The sequence below is a fragment of the Leucopleurus acutus genome, assembly GCF_964270905.1.
Source record: "Leucopleurus acutus genome assembly, chromosome: 9".
NCBI classification, from domain to species: domain Eukaryota; kingdom Metazoa; phylum Chordata; class Mammalia; order Artiodactyla; family Delphinidae; genus Leucopleurus; species Leucopleurus acutus.
Window position 1 is genome coordinate 24,657,528 of NC_139144.1, and position 20,713 is coordinate 24,678,240.

General features: G+C 36.3%; 1 protein-coding gene across 3 annotated transcripts in view; it reads right to left on the reverse strand.

The window, feature by feature from the left end:
• MAGI2 (membrane associated guanylate kinase, WW and PDZ domain containing 2) overlaps positions 1 to 20,713 on the reverse strand; it is a gene marked incomplete at its 3' end in the record, with an annotated part of 1,335,869 nt that overhangs the window by 589,752 nt on the left and 725,404 nt on the right. For all 3 annotated transcript variants that reach the window (XM_082846749.1, XM_082846748.1, XM_082846750.1), the window contains exon 3: positions 12,395 to 12,514. In XM_082846749.1, coding sequence (XP_082702875.1) covers positions 12,395 to 12,514 — 120 coding nt within the window. The remainder of the gene's footprint in view (positions 1 to 12,394; positions 12,515 to 20,713) is intronic.

Sequence of the window (20,713 nt, forward strand, 5' to 3'; positions counted from 1 at the left end):
TTCCCTCTGTAGCAACCTGATAGTCCCCCCGCGCCAGCATCTTCCTTTTAAAACCCAAACACTAGCTTTTCAACCTGCTGTCTCAATATTTTCATGCTCACATTTAATGTATTTTGTTACCTTTGGCAAGATCTTGATCAATATTTTCTTATTTTGAGGCAGCCGTGATCTACTTTCATGCACTCCTGGGAATGTTCTACTCTCTTATATGATTTCTACTTCTACTATTGTTTATGAAAAATAGATGCCATGAGGATGCATTTTTTCATTAATAGAGGAGTTATGTAAAATTTAAATGAAACACATAAACAAAAATACTTTTCAAGTTACTGCAAACCCATGTTGGAAGGATATAAACAATTCTATTAAATATTATTTTTGAATCCAATTCTATAATAAGAAGTTATTGGAGTCTACCAAGGAGCAAGTGTGGTCTCAAATTACATATAACAGAATTAAATCAACGGTAACTGTAAGAATACTCAAGAATAGAAAGTAATAAGCAACAAGAATACATGGGATGTGTTTCTCTGAGATGAGAATGAGTATTCACAGGGGATGGTTTAAAAATGAAGTAAAATTTTAAATTAAAGAAGGGGGGGGATGGGGACGATGACACAGGAAGGACTGGATGCTGCCGATTAGAACACCTGCATTTGAGCTTTATTTACTTAAAAGGCATTTCTTAGGGGAAAAAAGAGAATAAAATAAGAAAAAAAGAATAAATGAAAATAAAGTGCTTCTCTTCCTTTGTTAGCTCTGTATTTTCATATACTCAGAGACAAACATTTTTATTCCCCCTAATAGCCTCCTAGTTACTACTAAGAAGGCCTGTGTAGATAATAGGATAAGGATTTGAAGATGAAAGAATAATAAAAGAAGAAAATGTTATATTTACTAAACTACAGGGATATGACGTAATTTATTAAATTATAAAGAGAACATGAGATAAATATCAATTGAAATAATTTTTTCCATTCAAGCAAATATTAAGTATGTAGGACCCATTTGCCAAGAGGGCAGATTCCAATATACCACTGGACTTACTGAATAACATGAAAAGTGTAGTGAATTGGGGTAAATTACATCAGTTTTTAGACATACACCATGACAAACCATACAACTTGTGTTTGAACAAAACTCCCACGAGCATGCCCATTTCTAAGACAGTGTTGCTTCCTATGCAGGACAAAGAAGTCATTTTAGTTAAATTTCCACTCTATTCAACAAGTCATTGCCTTGTGGGAACATTTATAAATATCATCTCCATTATTCTCATTGTTCCTTATAGCTATACAGGTAAAAAAAAAAAAAAAAAAAAGGAATTGAAATGTAAGAGCCAAGATATAAAACCATCTGAAGTATAAAATGCAGCATATCCCAAAAGAGGAAGATTTTTAGGACACAGAGTAGGAATACAGCAGACAATCCATGTAGGCTTCTCAATTTTCAGGAGAAATCAAAAGATAAACAAAGCAAGAATAAAGAAAGAGAACAGTGTCAGTGGGCTGCTGGTATAAACAAAACCCTTGAAAGACCAGCAAAAAGAAAACCTAAATTGTGAGAGAATAAAAATATTACAGGAGCTAAATATTAAAAGGAAAACAAGCAAGAAGAGTACTAAAATGAAGGTTAGTGCAAAGGCAGGACCAAGAATGTGAAGGAAAAACATGATAACATAATGTTGCAAGAAAGCTTCCCAGTGTAGGATATCTTTAACTTCTGATTAATATGTTTTGCTTCTAAGATGAGTATATATAACACTCTCTGAAGGTGAACTTTTCATGAAAATAAACCAAGATAATGATGTATTATTTACCCCCCAAGCTGTAAATATAGGCTTTGAAAAAGTAGCCTGCAGCTATCACTCCTTAAGATTCCTGGGGGACAGGTGGGTGTCTCAAAAAGTGAAAAAAAATCTACAAACTAGTACGTTAAGATTAAAAAAAGAGCAGATGAACTTGTAAATGTGCATTTTATTAATACATTGATTTTAACTGTTTGGTAATGCACTGATAGTTTTATAGATCTATTTTAAATCTAACATATTCAAAAAATGACAAACATTATTGGGGCCAAAGAGTATGTTGTTTCCAACTTCATTACAATCTAGTCATTTTTCTAAAGTATATTTATATGTGCCTAAAATGTTTGGGGCATATAAGAACATCAGGTTTATCTGCATTTATAGAATACATTCATAAATTAATTATCGATAGTTTAATCATGTTAATTTGAATATAAATTTGAATACATATTATAAATTGCTTCTAGACAGAAGGTAGTTAAAATATTTTATAACAAGATATGTGTTCCATTTACTTGGCATTTTCAGGGAGTGTAGTACTCTACTTAGGTGAATAGTCCAGCCTTTCCCCTTTAGAAGTTCAAACTTTTAAATTTTAATCACCTTTGAAGCAAATCTTTCTCAAATATTATGTTTTTGCATATACCTTAACCTTTTCTGGATAGCTCAGGGTCATTATTAGGAAAATCAATAGCTGTGCTGGGTTGCAATACTCTGCTGTCATCTGGGAGACTGATGAGTGCTCCCACTATAACAAATGACCCTAGACGACTCTGGTTTTTAAATTTCATCTGTACATTTTTTGTACTTTTCCCCTGTCCTAAATCCCTGTGAGGCTGTCAGCATGCCGGCCTCTAGGAGTCTCCATCCTCTCCCCTCCCTCCCTCACATAAACCATTACACGCATCTTCTTCTAATTTGCTGCTACATTTTACCCTAAATGAGAGACTCTTATTCAATTGAGGGAAGATAGGGGAAGAGGGAGGAAAGAAGTTAAAGTTACCAAATCTGCAAATATTATTTGTAAAATGGATATTCCTGCACATACTTGAAGGTAGAAATGATAGGAAATGCCCTTGTTGCAGTGGGTTATACTTCACTTCAAGTATAATAATATTTGCTTCATCTCCAGAGAAACCAGACGGCTGCATCAGAAGATTTTTCTCTGGGAGTTTTATGGAAACGATTGACTCTCACCCTCAGAGAGTGGGAGTAGAAGTCAGAAGTATCTAATCCTTCTGCGAAGGATCATGAGGGATGTGGCCTGGAGAACCTTTCTGTTCTTATGGGCTAGCCCTGAGGGAAGAGATCCTTTTGGGAAATAGCACCCTCCAATATCAGGTCACAATGCCAAAGGATAGGTTTCTCTAGGTAAATGCACATCCCCTGCTGTAATATCCTCAGATATGTCATGGAGGTAGGGGAGTAAAAGAAAGAAAGCTCAGTGGAAAAATTTTAATCAAGTCTTTACCTTTTATTTACCTATCATAAGGTTCATGTCAGTTGGAGCTTCCTATATATTGTTTAAAACTTTTTTGTTTGTTGACGCTTCATGTTGTGTTAAGTATTTGGTTTACCATCAGTAATCGAATTTAAAACATAAACTTTTCAGAATTATCATTTTACCCATTAACTGTTTAGTGAAAGGAATCAAACTTTCACCTATTGTAAGAAAATTTAAAGAAGCCATCCAACTGTAAAAGAGAAAGAAAGAGAGAGAAAGGTGAAGTGGGAGTAGAAATCTTATTAGCAATGTATAATTAATAATTGAATAAAATTTGATTTTCATTTCCTTTCCATTAAGTCTCCTAAGAATAAAAGAAGAATAAACAAACTCATGCTCTCTTATACTTTACCAAGTACCATATGTCCATGTTAATTAGAATGCCTTCCCATTTCTTTGAGAGAACACACATACTAGTTCCTTTGTTTTAAAATAACATTCTGAATTTGCATATTTTCCAATATATCCCAGGACCTTTTTTTTGTTTTTTGGGGGTTTTTTTGGCGGTACGTGGGCCTCTCACTGCTGTGGGCTCTCCCGTTGCGGAGCACAAGCTCCGGACGCGCAGGCTCAGCGGCCACGGCTCACGGGCCCAGCCGCTCCGCGGCATGTGGGATCTTCCCGGAACAGGGCACGAACCCGTGTCCCCTGCATCGACAGGCGGACTCTCAACCACTGCGCCACCAGGGAAGCCCCATATCCCAGGACCTTTCTATCTCTCCTGTAGGTATGGCCTCATTACTTCTGTTCTCCAACTCTCTACTGACTTTCTATACTAGAGGTAGAGAAATCAAGAATGTCTTTGTAAGAATTTTGAAAAAGATTAAAGCAAGCATGAACAAAGACAGGAGTTATAAGACAGGGTAATTATCATTAGTTCAAGAAGTATGTAGGTGGTACCGTCAATGGAACTTGGGAGGTGGAGCTGGTGGGGTGGGGGAGGTTTACTGGAAGATACCGTTTTCTTGACTAAGTTTACTAGGCTTTCAGTTCGGGAAACCTGACCAACAATGAATCACTGCAGTGAAAACCAGACTACAGGGAATGGCCATAGAAAGATAAGAACTATATTCTGGAGAAAGTGTCACAGTGTAGAGGTTATTGAGAGACAAACAGGTATGGGAACTCAGAACAGGGACCCATGAGGTTAACAACGAGATTTAAGACAAGAACAAAATGATTACAATTATAATACAAGGTAATCTAGGACAAGATTCTGAAGCCAAATTGATGCTGCAGCTCTAAACTTCTGACCTAGAGCATTCTGAGTTAGGAAGTAGATGTGTTCCAGGGTTTCAATTCTGTTTGAACTTCTACATAGGGATTAAGGGGTCCCACTGTTTGCTTCAAGGAAGGAATTTAGGCATTCATTCAATTTATATTCATTGAGTGCTTCCTAGGTACCAGAACCATTCTAAGATCAAGAATTAGCAGTGGTTCAAATTATCTGACCTCTTGAGAAGTCTCCATTCTAGTGGGTGGACACTGACAATAATCAAATAAACAAATGGACACAGAATGCATTTTCAGTTATAGTCAGTACAATAAAGAAAATAAATCAGGGCTTCCCTGGTGGTACAGTGGTTAAGAATCCGCCTGCCAGTGCAGAGGACACGGGTTCGAGCCCTGGTCCGGGAAGATCCCACATGCTGCGGAGCAACTAAGCCCATGCGCCACAACTACTGAGCCTGCGCTCTAGAGCCCGTGAGCCACAACTACTGAGCCCACGAGCCACAACTACTGAGCCCACGTGCTGCAACTACTGAAGTCTGCGTGCCTAGAACCCGTGCTCCGCAACCGCAATGAGAAGCCCGTGCAACACAACAAAGAGCAGCCCCTGCTCACCGCAACTAGAGAAGGCCCGCGCTCAGCAACAAAGACCCAATGCAGCCCAAAATAAATAATAAATAGATAATTAATTAAAAGAAAAGAAAAGAAATCAGAGGAAGGGAATGGAGAATGTCAGCAGGTGTTATTTTGGATAAGGTTGCCAGGTAAGAGTTTCCTGAAGATTCTTAGATGAATATCTCAAAGAAAAAGGAATATGTGGTTATTTGGAAGACAAGTAGTCTAGGAAAATGAAATGACAAATTCAAAATCCCAAGTAGATGAGAATGTGCTTGTTCTGTTTGAGGAACAGAAAGGAAGCCAGAATAGCTAATATAAATAGGCTGACGACAGTATAAGTAAAACTTCCCATTTTGTTATAACTAATAACAAGTATCAATTTCTGTTTTTACTGATCCCTAAAAATGCATACTTTGTGTCTTTAAGAATTAATTTTTATGGAGAAAATCCCATGCAGACAAGATATGTTGACCACTTGATCCTAATTTTATCTTGCTGTTACATTCATACACATACAGCCCATAACAGATCTAAGACAGCCGATTATTATATAAAGAGGGACTAACTGCTTCGCATATTAAATTTTAACCTAATGTTATGAATGATTTTCCATAATTGTCAGAGTTTGAAGCCTTCAATAAGGAAGAGCTTTCATATGGTATGAATCTTATATGGTATGAATTCATATGGTATGAATCTTATACAACATGATTGCTTTTAAATATAAGGACAGCAGGGTATTTTTGAGAACTGTTACTTCAGTTACAGTTTGACTAATTTTTAATCAAAGCATTCAATATATCTGTATACTTTGCAGCATGATCAATGGAAGCCTCAACGTTTCAGATATTGTTTTGTGCACAGGATGAATGAAAGTTGCAGTTTATAAAAACAATTCATAAAACCATCTACATCTACTGTAACTTTGTTGGAGATTGAGATCAATGTTCTGAAATAAAGTATTTAGTAATAAAAATTAGGACACACCTTTCCTATTTTTTGATGATTTCTATTCCCCCTGAGAGAAATAAAAGATCTGTGGTTAATCAGATTCTAGACTCCACTGTCTCTTAGATCAGAAATATGGATAAGGAAAGAATGTCTCAGGAAGTTTTATTTTTCAGATTTGAAATTCAGATATAAAAGTAGCTTTTGTAGAGTAGGATGTTAGGTTATAGTTTTCAAATAACTAATGTATGAAACAAGTCTCTGAAAAAAGTTTGACAGGAAGGGGACATTAAGGCATCACTGAGAATAACTGGAGTAAATGAACTTCTCCTTTAGGAAGGTCTATATGTCTAATCTAAGACTAATGGCAAGAGCCATTGATCATCACTACGTTGATGTTATTTTAGAGAAACATGAACTCTCATGCAGAAGACTGTTGTAATCAATTTGATCAAGAATTGATCGTGTGGAATGAGTGAATTTACTGTCTTTGATAGTCATGGAATTGTAAGATCCAGTAAATATTTTTCAATATATATTCACAGCTGCAGCATATAATATTATAAAATATTATATTATAAAATATTTATTATCAATATTATCAATATTGTTATCCATTTTTGTCCATTCAGAAAAACAACTCAGAGGTGAAAATATTCACCCAATCAGCAAAGGCAAATAGGTTCTGCTTGTTGAAGTAGTGAAGAGAAATATAAGTAAAAATTTTTAAGTCATGCAGGTTTTCTTTCCACTAAATGAGGGGCATGATATTTATTTCATGTGAAATCTCAATTGGTTTCAGATAAAAATTTATAAAGGATGTGTACAGGAGTTAGAAAATCATTGTAATTAAAGACACAAGCTTGAAGGAAATTAAGGAAACCTCAAATATCACAGTTTTGGAATCCTCAGCTTTACCTAATATCATTATGGGTTGTGAGAGAGTCAAATAAGTGAGTCTTACGCCCAAGAATACTGGCTTTATTTTAATGATATACTCCAAAAAGGTTGGTCCTGTTCCTTTCAGCTACACTGAACAAAAAAATATAGAACTAACAGGAAACTGGTTAATATTGCAGTTTAGGTAATAGTAAACAAGTCATTTTATTCTCCTTGACTTCAGACTTCAAGTTATAATTTATATGATAATATTAAATTAGTTAATTGATTGGTCTGTTCCTTCTAGTTCCTTTTGGGAAAAAAAGATTACTTAGAAATAGGCATTTGCATGACATACTTTGGAAAAAGCTGGGCTTACAAAAGTCCCAAACCAAGAGGGAGTTTTATCACATTTTAATGCACAATAACACTTCCAGTCTTAGTGCCTTACACAGGAGCAAAGCAGCATGCAAAAATCATACGCTCTCTGCAAATACCTTTGAACACATAATGAACCACTTACAAAAAACCTCTGGCATTGTAAGATCTCAAAGGGGTGTAAAACTTCACTAAATGTGTTTTTCCTTTACTGGTCAAATAAACACATACTGAATTTTATGTGCAAGTGTTTAGTGTTTCTAAAATGAACACCCAAATGCACGGCTTAGAATCTTCCACAATAGGAAAATTGCCAAAAGAAAAAGAAGGAAATATCAAAAGAAAAAAAATCTTACAATATGTAATAATAGCTGGACCCTTTTAACTGCAAGCTCCAAGAATCTACTGTTGTTGTGGAGGTTATTACTTACTTAGTAAAAATTTTCTCTTGTAATAGAGTATAAGCGAAAGAGAAACAATGACATTTTATCTCTTTTTTGGTCTCCTGGAATGAGAGCAATCTTAGCATCAATTGAAGCATTGATCTGCCCTTCAGGAAATATTTACATTTCAGTGGATAGAAACTTGGACTGATAGAAGAATGGTTTTTCTGAAGACTATTTATAGTACTAATAATGATTTTTTATTGGATTGAGCATCTCTCTGTCACCAGTGCTATCCTGATTGGAAATAGAGATTCAAATTTTCAATAATAAATGCCCAAAGGTCATACTACAAAAAGTGGATGTGGATTTCAGTTAGTAAAAGTAAATGGATTTATGTAAAATTTGTTGTATCTCTTCTCTCATCATAGGAGTTATCGACTTATTTTCCTAGAAAATTATTTGTCCTTAATACTTAAAATTTTATAGGATTGTATGTGCTATACCAAGAAGAACAGCACTCATTTATGTACAGTTGTGAGAAAACTTGAATTTCAGAGTCCTTGTAATAAAATTGTTTAAGAAACTATGTGGGCTGTTTACAGTTGGCTCAAGTCCATATACATTAAGGTCCATGAGTAGGAAAAAAAACAGCGTCAAGGTGAAGGTGAGTGCCATATTTGCACTATATTCTACAGATGCCCTAATAACTTGCTGGGTTTGATTTGGTCCTCTTAAAAACTGAAGGACTATTACAATTGAGCTTACATCTATTTAAAGAAAACCTTTAACTTTAAGAAACTTTAAGGGTTTCTTCAATAGGTAGAAAGATAGCTTTGTTTCGATTTAAAAGCAGAATAGCAAAATATGACAGCAAATGTTACAACAGAACTGCTGCTCTGGAATATGACTGTGGATGATCTCACTAGATGAATTAAATAAGAGTGCAGGTGCAGCTCAGGGGACATGGGTTTGTTAAAGATGTCATTCAGAACGCAGGATGAGGCAGTGGGAGTGGTCAGTGACCGGGTAATTCAGCACTTCGGACAGTTCCCAAGGGCACCGCTTCCTTCCAGGTACTTAGAGTACTTAACCTTTAGATTACCAAACCTACTTATTTAATTCTACCTTGCAGTGTCACATTTATACCTGCATGTGATCTTAATCCCAAAGGAATTGTCTGCATTCATCCACAGAGCTCTGTGGTCTGTGTTTCACATGAAGCCTACATCTTCATTCCTGACAGGAAGGTTCATGGTGTTCTTCCTGTTACTTGAGGTTATGTCAGGCTTGTCACTAGGCCTTGTTATATTAACTTAATTTTCAACCTGACTGAATATGAAAAGATGAAGATAAGGTCATCCAAGTCATGGAAGAGTCTTTACCAACACCTGATTGTCCATTAGAGTCAAGTCCTCTGGGCCATTTACATGCAGAGCCATTCAGCAGCTGTTGTATAACAAACTGAAATGAGGTGCTCATACTAGATGAAGGGTTGGTGATGCAGAAAAAGCCTTTTAAGAATCTGCTAAAGTTCTGCCTAGCGCCATGTGGCCTAACTGTAGAAGGTAACACAAGCATATTAAGGCCTTCCTTGCAGCCTCTGGTAATAACAGAATTGTTCTTCTGGATCAAGGACTTTGGGCCAGTTTCTAAGAAGCAGAACTACAATTCAGGATAGTCTATCTCGTTTCTAATCAAAGGACAAATTCCAGATTAAAATTAGAATTATTGACAACAAGACAGAAGTATATACATACATATATCAGTCTTAAGGATCCTACATGGTTAACAGGTCTGTGACCTTAATGCTCAGAGGAACTCAATTTCTTTTTAATTTCTTTAGTGGATTCACAGATATCAGAAATGAATTTTCTAGCCTGGCTGAGAGCTCTAAAGAGTACTGAGAAAGCATGAGAATGATCTAGCAAGGAGGAGGAAGGACAACAATGGCCCAGAACACTCCAGAAGGGAGAACATATAACAGAGAAACTGGTATTTTATTATTTTATGAGAGAGTGATACCACGAAAGTTTGGCAAACATAAAAGCTCTGAGGTCCTTCTTTATCTAGTTGAGTAGTACATGATTGTTACTCTGTATGTTCTGAAAGCACCAACAGCAGAAAAGGCATTCCCTAGGCTTCCTGGATGAATAACACATTAATAACACAAATAACTCAGGTAGCTCTGAGTCTGGAGCTAGTGATTAATACTGAAGGAACAGCAGTGATTTTTATTAGAAGGCCAATTCTACTGGTTCCTCAGCTGTAACTGTTGGAAAATCTGAAGATTCTGAGATTTGAGAAGGCTCCCTAGGTGTCCACCCAGATGGTTATGCGACCTGAGAAAAGAGCTTCTTATTTATCCAAGTACAGAGTATGCATTTGTAAATAATAGTATTGATTTCCCAAAGTCATGTGTGTAAATCAGCCGTATTATTCAAAGATCAGCTCTACGCATGCGTGGGCGATTAACAATTTGGCACCAATTTAGCCAACTCTACTCTCAGCGCTGAAAAAACATCTGAAGGAGATTCAGGATAACCCACCCTGACTCACAAAACTTGGATATGTTTGTATGGTTTCAGGAAACTTCCCTCAAAATTTAACTGAAACGTAAAATTTAACTGAAATTTAAACTGAAATTTAAATTTTAAAATTTAAAATTTAAAATTCAAAATTTAACTGAAACCTAAAACCTAAAATTTAAGCTAGGCTTTATTTTTAAATATTGATATTAAACTCCATGACATCTAGTTTATCATGACATCTAGTTTATCATAAATATCATGGAAATTTAACATGAACAATGGATTTAATTTTTTCACTTTCTATACAGTTAATACAATCTTTATTTAACAAAAAAAAAAGAAAGGAAAGGTCATATTTGTTAATCATACTACTTTTGGAATGCTCGTGGATATTAAGGCATTTGTTCTTTGCTACATATGTATGACATTTAAATACGGTAACTAAATACAAGGCATTATTATTAGCAGACATGTAAACTAATGAATGCCACTAAATCATGTTGCAAAGCCCACAGGAAAACATACTACACAATTTATTGTTAATTCACTCTGACTTCTTTGATATCATTATTTTCTATGATTTATAAGTTATTTTTCATAGATAATTTAAGGCAGCTTATATGATCAACACAGCTTTTTCATTTAACTGCTATGTATAAAACAGAGAAACAACAAGAATATATTGCATAGCACACAGAATTATAGGCATTATCTTGTAATAACTTTTAATGGAGTATAATGTATAAAAATACTGAATCACTATGCTGTGAAAACCTGAAATTAATATAATACTGTAAATCAACTATACTGCAATAAATATAATATTTTCAATCAATCTTCACTATCATTCATTTTTGACAATTAGAAGAGGAAACAACACTCATATAAAACCATTTTCTTTTCGTGGGTATTTTTGCCTATTTCCTATGAATGTGGAAATTAGCAACTAAATGTCTGACCCATAACTTAGGCACATGTGTCAGCCTAAATTGCCTTAGGAGTGTGAAGTAAAAAGAGATTTTAATACTTCTAACAACTTAAAAATACTGAGTTCTTAAATAACTATAGTCCACTGGGCCTCTACAAGTAAATGAAGGAGGAAGAGGAGGGCCAACTGTTACAAATCCAGTTTCGTTGCTCATGGTAGACCTCTGATGTTTGATGGGCTAAGCAGCAATGCATATGAGTTTTGTTTTTAATATCACTCACTATTAACTGCAGTTCAGTAAAACTAGATTCACCTTTGGATGTAATAATACATATAAATATAGTTTACACATACAGTAACTGCGACGTAGGAATAAAGGTATTATTTTCTACTGTTTTTTAGTTATATTACTTTAAAATTTCATTATACAGACACAGATCTGTAACTTCATTAGACATAAACTACATACATGTAGATGTCACTTGAACATATACATGCAAGCATGTTATTTATTTGTATTTTTCAATGCTATCATTTCTCCTTTTATGGATAAGACTACTGAGGTTCAGAGATACTCACCGGGTTACTTAATATTCATAGTGGGTAAGTAGTAAAGCCAGGTTTTGAACTGAAGCAGATTCTGGCTTAGGTTACAGTGCTTTTTCCACTGAATCATACGTCCCACCTTCAAGGTTTTAATTTCATTTGTTCGTGTTTGACATGGGCACACAAGGAAACATGTGGTAGAGCTTTGGAGTTCATCCACAGATCATATTTTCCTACACCATCATTTTGCATGAGAGGCAAGTAAAGGCAAGTGAAGTGAAGCAACCGGAGAAAACTACACAGAGGTAGTGACAGGACTGGAACTCAAGCCCTGTGCTCTTTAGATGCTATCTAGAGATGAAGATAATTTATCTGGACGATCACAGCTTAGCCTCAGGATATCCTGATCACAAGGATACTTCAGTAGGTATGTACATACACATTTCTCTTGGCATCTTAAGAGTAGAATTAACGCAGATATATTTTAATTTTTCTTTACAAAATACACTACTAAAGTGACCTCATTAAAGCTCTCAAACCAAAACAACAGCACATTAGTCATCTGATGTTCTAATGCATTTCAGACAAAGGAGAAAAATGTGATGCGATGAGAAATAAATTCAGCAGTAGAGCTGTGCTTACCTTCATAAGTCCCACTTTCTAGGAGAGCACCACTTTTCTCCAATTCCATAAAATCTTCAACAGTGATGAAAATATAGTCCACTCCAGGAACCTCACCCTCCTTATGTGGCCTTGTGGTGCCTGAATAAGGAAAATTAAAAACAAAAGAAAGACTCTAAGTGATTTGTTGCTGAACTTTAGAAATACCACCACACTTCTGAATATTCAATAACACTTGTTTGTACATCCTGCGAGTTGGCAGTTTGCATTTGTCCTTCTGTTTGTTTGGAAACAGAAAATAGCAGGGGGTTAAGATTAAAGTAAACATACAAAGCATTTTTCTTCATCAAGTTTATAAAGAGTTCATTGCCATGGAATGCGGCTGCATAGGTTCTTCAGTGAAAAATGCAGATCATTGTGCCCTTTTTGAAGAGGTGGCTTGAATATTGGGCCAGGAGTCTGCTAGCTCAGGAATTTACATATCTCTCTTCCATGAATGGACCTCTATTGTTCTGTAGAGTGCTTTGCTATGACATAAAATACAATGGAAAATAGAAATGTTAGCAAAATGTCAATTTATATTTTCATGATCTGCTCCTTTATGGGGGGGAGGTTGTTGCCACTTGTTAATTTTGTGCCAAATAATAGCTTATATTTGATTTAAAGGATAAGAAAGGCTTTATTATTACTTAAAATTAAATGACTAAATAATAATTAGAATTGAGTAATAATTATAATTAAATTAGTATTATGTTAGTAATATAGTATCCTTCCTACCTCCTTCTCTCCCTCCTTCTTCCCCCTCCCTTCCTCCCTTCCTCCCTTCCTCCCTTCCTCCCTTCCTCTCTTTCTCCCTTCCTTCCTTTCTTTCTTTCTTTCATTATTGTCTTTAATTCTGACTGCATTGGGAGGTGACACACTCTAAGGGGTTACTGCATGGGTCCACCACTCTTGTTTCCTGCATCACCTATAGAGTAAACAGCTTCTGTGACCAGGGTGACAGGAATAGCAGCCTGTGGCTCAGTACAGCTCCACTGGAGAAGTCAGTCTCCCAGACCTGCTGTCCAGTTTGTGAGGTGGGAACCAACACAGAGACATATTAAAGGCTGTGGGTTTGTTTTCTGGAATACTTCCTTCCCTGAACATGCCTTAAGCTTCTTTTCTTTTTCTATGCCACCTACATAAGACATTTTGCATGTCAGATTGGAATTTTCGTAATGCATACATGCAAATAGTATGCAGAAGTCCATAGAAGGCAAATGTGTAAACAAAGTACTAGTACACTGACAGGCTTATTCACATGTATACTATCGTCCATATTCTCTATAAACTAAACAAAAAGTATTTCAAACCCTTAAATTTATTTTCACTCTCCAAAATCTTTATCAACTAGGCCCTGTAACAGCCAGTCAGTTCTCCTTTTAGTCTATTAGGATCAAATCTGGACTGCAAATGAGAGGCCTAAACTAATATCAGAATATACAGTGTGTTAGGAAAATTCATTTTTGGTAAAAATGATTAATTTCCATTGAAAACATTTTTTAAAATTTGAAGGCATTATGTTCTAAAATTAAATTTTACAACCTTCTTTGGGGGTTGCAAAACAATTTTTTCCCCATAGTCATGTTTAATGACTTTCCCCTGAATTTGTTATTTTATTTTGTTTAACTGAGTCACATTTTATAATATTCCCTTCTGCTTTTAATGTTATAAAATATAAACCTCCCACACCTAGTATGCATAATGTTGTCAAATTAATGTTTCTATGAGAACCTTAACTTTCAATATCCTGACTATTATATGCTTAACCCTTGTGAATTAAAAGCACATTAACATGGTTTTCGGCAATCAATTTGTTTTTCTGTTTCTTTAGAACACACTCTAATCATTAAGAAAAATCACGTAACACAGTTTCAATTTTCCTTCCTAATTTATCTGCATATTTCAGAAGCTACACACTTTGATTAATTAACTGCTTGCAGTGCAGTAATGCATTCCCAGCACAATGTGAGCATAAGACCACGAGCTTAAGGGCAATTTCCAGGGCTGCTGACTTGACTAGAGTGACTCGCCTGCACCAAATTCTAGCGAACGTGTTTGGGTTGTGCTCTTCTTGGAAGGACCATGAGTACTTTGGTTCACTGGTTTTTCCATCTACGTCTTACATCTCAGGCCAATGTGACTGACTTTCTGCCTTAGGGATTCAGCCTCCCCTGTGACTGCATCAGTGTCACCTGTTGCTGTTGACCTGCTTGTTGCTGGCTGCCTATTTGGACTGGGGGTTCGCCTACCTCGCTGTTGCTTGCAGAAGTTCTACACTACAATCTTAAAAGCTGCATTTCCCATCTTTGACATCAATCTCCCATCCTTTTCTCTCATTCTGTTCTTCTTTTTAATTATAACCTCCAGTCTCCTGATGGCTCCTAATTTCCATGATGTTCCCCATATTTGCCTTTCTACTAAGGGACTGGGAATCTAACATGCCTTCTTTCCTTTAGTTCATCTTCACCATTTTCCACGTCTTAACAAACCTCCAAGTTCCCTATTGGCTATTTCATTCAGAGACTGCAGCTGCTATAGAAAACCATGAACTTTCACTGACAAAGTACCCTACAGATTTAGGCTTTCTAATGTTAGTTTTGCTGTTGTTGTTGGAAAAGTTTTTGTTTATTCATTTTGTTTTTTTTTTTAATTGAAGTATAGTTGATTTACTATGCTGTGCCAATCTCTGCTGTACAGCAAAGTGACTCAGTTTTACACATACAGACACTCTTTTTAAAAATTCTTTTCCATTATGGTTTATCCCAGGAGACTGGATATAGTTCCCTGTACTATACGGTAGGACCCTGTTGTTTATGCATTCTAAATGTAATAGTTTGCATCTACCAATCCCAAATTCCCAGTCCATGCCTCCCCCTCCCCCCTCTAATGTTAGTTTGATTCAACTGATGCATGGCGATCCTTTTAATAAGTGTCTTCTTCCCTCTTTGACCCACCACGTTCTAATACTCAAGGGCTTTGACTTTTCAGCAGAAGACGTTAGCTCATTCTCTTTCTGGTAATATGAGAGATACTCTGAATTAAAATTCCTTAAAGTTTCCTAATTTCTAACTCCTTCATCTGCATTATCTTCATCCTTAATTGTAATCATCCATCCATCTTGCTAAGACTAATCCCTTCTCCTCTGCTTTCTTTCAAAGTCTAGTTTTTATTTTTTATCAAAGTTATACAGATATTTTAAAGATTCTACACTTCTACAAGGTTTGTTATTCTACAACTCTACGTTATTTTTTTTAAGTAAACTGTCATCACCCCCCCCACACACACACCTTTCATTTTATCCAGCGGTAAACACTTTTAACTCTTTTAGCTGATTCTTTTGTTTTACCTTCATGTCTTTAAATAATTTATCAATACTTATGATGGCTCTTGTTGTTGTTTTTTATTTTAATCACTATTGATTTCTTGGTAAAGAAAATGAAGATTCAGCTCTTTTTGCCCACACTCCTTCACATCACTTCCTCCTTTTTCCCTTCTCCCATTCTCCCAGTAGAACAAACTTATGTTAGATTACTATTTAACATTTATAATAATAATACTATGTAAATCTATTTCCAGCAGAACCATGTACTGTGCTGATTAATTTTCCATTCTTGTGTAATTTTTTGTTTACTCTAAATTTAATGTTTTAATTTCCAAATTTCTACATACTGATCAATATTTCAATTAATTAATCCTCTCCTTGGATAAACAAACCTCCTCTCAGAATATACAAATATATTTGATATTTTGTCAAGTTCATCCTACTGAAGAAATTTCTCCTGGAGCCTTCTGACCTGCTCCAATCCGGACTGTGTTGGCCTACCACACAGCTGCCATCCTGGGATCACCTTTTGCTGTCATCCTGGGATTCACCTTGCCTCTTCCCTGTGTTGTAACCCCTCTTTCCCAGATCCCATATCTCTTTTTGTAGTCCATTCCCTCATTTTGGCAGAACACAACTGTCAGAAACTTTCTGTCAAAAGTTGTGTGGGAGCTACATTTTTGAGACTTTGCATGTATGAAAATGTCTTTATTCAACCCTCACGGGTAGCAGATCTGACTTGGCATTTCAGGAAAATATAATGAAAACATATTATTTCCATCCTGTTCCTCTGTTAACATCACCACCACTTTTCCTGTCATGCATGCCCTGAAACTTTTCCTCAGGGTCACATTTGAGGTCTCCCTCATTCTTTTATTCCCTCTCCAAATAGCTGGCAAATTCTATGCCCTGTAACTCTACAATGTCATCCTTCTCTTCTGCACTATCTCTGCTCAAACACTGCCCTCCTGGACTAAGAAATGGCTACTTCACTGGTGTGCCTGCCTCCCCCTCTTAGTTTATCATTGCACTACCCGATTAGCTCTGGTACAGCATGAGGCTTATCACATACCCTCTCCAAAGGGCTTATCTACCCAATCTCTAGCCAAGAAACTTGGCTGAAAAAGGTAAGGAGAGGAAAATACTGTTAGTTAAAAAGAGTCAGAAGAGGTTCAGATTCTGTTATCAACAATAAAGTCAACTCTCATGATATGCCAGGTTATAGAGTCTCTCTAGGGGGACCTGCCTTGACGGAACATGTGAGAGGACATAATATAAGAATTTTCTGCTTCAGAAATATTTTCCTTCCTGTCCTGCCATGTGTCAATCTCCTTTCCTTTTAGCCCAAATTTTCCACCATTGGAATTACTCTTCAGCTTAGCCAAAATAGAAACTACCTTTAAAACATATGCTATAGTAGATAGGAATGTGAGCCATGGAATCAAACTGTCTGAGCTTGTTGATGCTATCAGCAATATCTTGAGGAAGGTTCTTCATCTCTATAAACTCTAGTTTTCTTACCTGTAAAATGGGAATAATACTAGTAGCATATTTAAAAAGTTAATTTGAAGAAGAAATGAGATAACCCATATACTTAAAACAATGTCTGGAAAATTTTAGGCACTCAGAAAGGATTATATGTTAAGTACTCTTATCTGAAAGAACAGAGATGACATCATGAATAGTTGTTTTTACCTCATGAATTTTTAAGATTTTTTTTTTTTTTTGGATGTGGACCATTTTTAAAGTCTTTATTGGTTTTTTTACAATGTTGCTTCTGCTTTATGTTTTGGCTTTTTAGCTGCCAGGTATGGGGGATCTTAGCTCTCCGACCAGGAATTGAACCCACACCCCCTGCATTGGAAGACGAACTCTTAACCACTGAACAACCAGGGAAGTCCCCCCAGGAATTCTTGCCAAAAATATTAATTGAGCACATATTATGTGATATTCAAGCACTATTCAAGATACCTGGTATATATCTTTGAAGAACACAGAATAGAATCCTTTCCTTCATGAAACTTACATTCTAACGAGAAGAGACTAAACAAAGGAAATTTTTTTCTAAGTTATACAGTATTCTGTAAAGGGCTAAATCCTATTAAATGACCATAAATCAAATCATTGGTACCTATGGACTATTCTGTGGGATAATTACTGAGATTTTTAACCGTTAGCTTAGACAATACAGAGCAAAAGTTTGAAGAGAAAGACTGTAAAGGACCTGAAGGGAAGCAGAAATCTGCAATACTTATGGGCTGCAGGCTTCAGAGGAGTGAATGACAGCTTGGCTAGAGACCTCTGGGAATCAACAGGAGTTCCACAAAGAGCTTGGTTATATTTTAAAAAGAATCACTGAATTCCTAGAGAGAAACTTCACTTATTTCACGTACTGCTTGGTCTAGCTTAAGTCAATTGACTTATACAATGGTGTCCAAATACATGTATTTTTGAACTTCCAAGGTTATTTTTATAGGGTTGATAAATATGACAGTGCATGGTGGGTTCTGATTACTGGTAAATGTGTACACACATAGACACATATATGTATCACCCCTCATTTTTAAAGGAAGAAGGTGGAAGGCATCATGTGGCAAAAAGATTCTTAGAACTGAAATTCAGAACATCTGCTTTTTATTTTTGTTTTAATATTTTAGATATGTGGTTCTGGGTTAAAACAACCTTTAGCTGATCATCGGTTTTCTTATTATGCAGTGAGGTAAATACTGGGTATAAAAGGGTATTATAAAAAGTAAAAACATGAGCACTATGGCAACATGATTGCATTCCTCCTTAGTAATATTAATACACTACTAAGATTAATACAATTCTAACAAACATCATTGATGGTATGTTATTGTTGGAATCTTTATAATGAAAGTTTCAAGTGAATTAATTTCATTAAGGCTAAAATTTCTTAAGAAGAAAAAGTTCTTATGCCTAAAGACACAGATTGCCCCTTTTTATTGTCTGGGTGTAAAGAAACATTGAGATAGAAATCCATTTCCTTTGATTACACACTAAAATGTGGGACACAATGATTTAGTCACTATTTAGGAGGACCCTCTGCCTTTTGTTAGACAGATACTTAAGGCCAGTAGAGCTTATGGACTAGATTGCAAGAAGTTTTTTTTACCTTTTGCTGAATCATTTGAAAAGTGTGAAAGTGCTCATAAAACTTGATTAGTGGATCATTTAATTTTACCTTCAGGTATAGAACCTTCAACAACAAGACTCACAAAGTAAGATTTTAGATCTATGTGCCCGGGAAGAAAAGATATTAGCTGGGGGGCTTCCCTGGTGGCACAGTGGTTGAGAGTCCGCCTGCCGATGCAGGGGACATGGGTTCGTGCCCCAGTCCGGGAGGATCCCACATGCTGCGGAGCGGCTGGGCCCGTGAGCCATGGCCGCTGAGCCTGCGCGTCCGCAGCCTGTGCTCCGCAACGGGAGAGGCCACAACAGTGAGAGAGGCCCGAGTACCGCAAAAAAAAAAAAAAAAACATATTAGTTGGTCTTAAATCAGTTGCCACCAGAAGAAGAAAGCAATTGGCTGAAGAAAGAGAAAGCAACTGGTGGTGATCTATGAACACCGCTTTGGAAAGAAATACAATTCTAAAAATAAGGCAAATAATATGAAATGTAATGAAGTGTTGTCCAATGGTAATTTATAGCTAAAGGTAATTAATATGTAGACTGGAGAAATAGTTGAATTTCCTGAAGCAGTTACCTTATTTTTATGCTGAAATAATTATAGCTACTTCCCTATCTCAAAAGATTATGAATAGAGAGATGACAGTGAAGCAAGACTCAACAGTAATAACAAGTAATCACACAGCATTAGGAACAGGGTGGAAGCTAGGGAGAATAAAAGAAGAAATACAGATGATTCGTCATATAGCTAAAGCTAAAGCTCACCTTCTTTTACTGCTCTTCTATATTTAGTTGGCGCTTCCCTAAGTGGTGTTTAGAAATGTCCAAAATATATTTTATTATCCAAATTATGGTTTATGTATTTCATTCTTTACTACGTCTTCCTGACCACTCATCCAAAGAAAAAAATAAAAGGAATGGAAATGGAGGAAATGGTACTAAATTAAGTCTTTATCTCCTATTGCTTCTTTTCTTTAAAAAAACAACTTATTTAATAATTGCTAAATTAAGTACAGCATGAATAACACCTCCTTCATGAGTTAAGGAAAGAGTATGGTACTTGTGCTCAAAAGACATGTTCTGAAGAGAATGAATTTACTCCCAAATGGCTACCTTATTATTGATGCATAGTGAAAGCACATGAAAGTCACTTGTCATTTTGTTACCATGGCAACTGGGGGGGGTGGCAATGGATTTTTTTATTATTATTATTCTACCTTTTAAATGAAGGAACATTTCTCCTTTTGCCTTAGGAAGAAAAGAGCATGACGTGGGTGGTAAATGTAACCCTAAGGCACATTTCCCCTCAGCCTTCTGATAGTTCCTAATTTTAGTAAAATGCTTAAAAAACAGTCATTGGCTTACAAGACAGTATTACTACCTAGATGATAGTCCAGTCATCTACTGTGATTTTTTTTTTTTTTTTTTTTTTTGTGGTACGCAGGTCTCTCACTGTTGTGGCCTCTCCCGTTGCCGAGCACAGGCTGCGGACGCGCAGGCTCAGCGGCCATGGCTCACGGACCCAGCCGCTCCGCGGCATGTGGGATCATCCCAGACCGGGGCACGAACCTGTGTCCCCCGCATCGGCAGGCGGACCCTCAACCACTGCGCCACCAGGGAAGCCCTACTATGATCTATTTTGATGTGCTGAAAGTCCCACAGTGCCCATTGCATCACAGGCAGATGGGTCGCTGTGTGAGAATCTGAGAAACTGGATTATTTTCTTGTGCATGTTTCTGAATATATATTTTTCTTTATTCCTGGTGTTTCTCAACTGCAAGCTGGATAAAATAAATCTTGACCGCTAGGGTGACTTCTCTAGATTC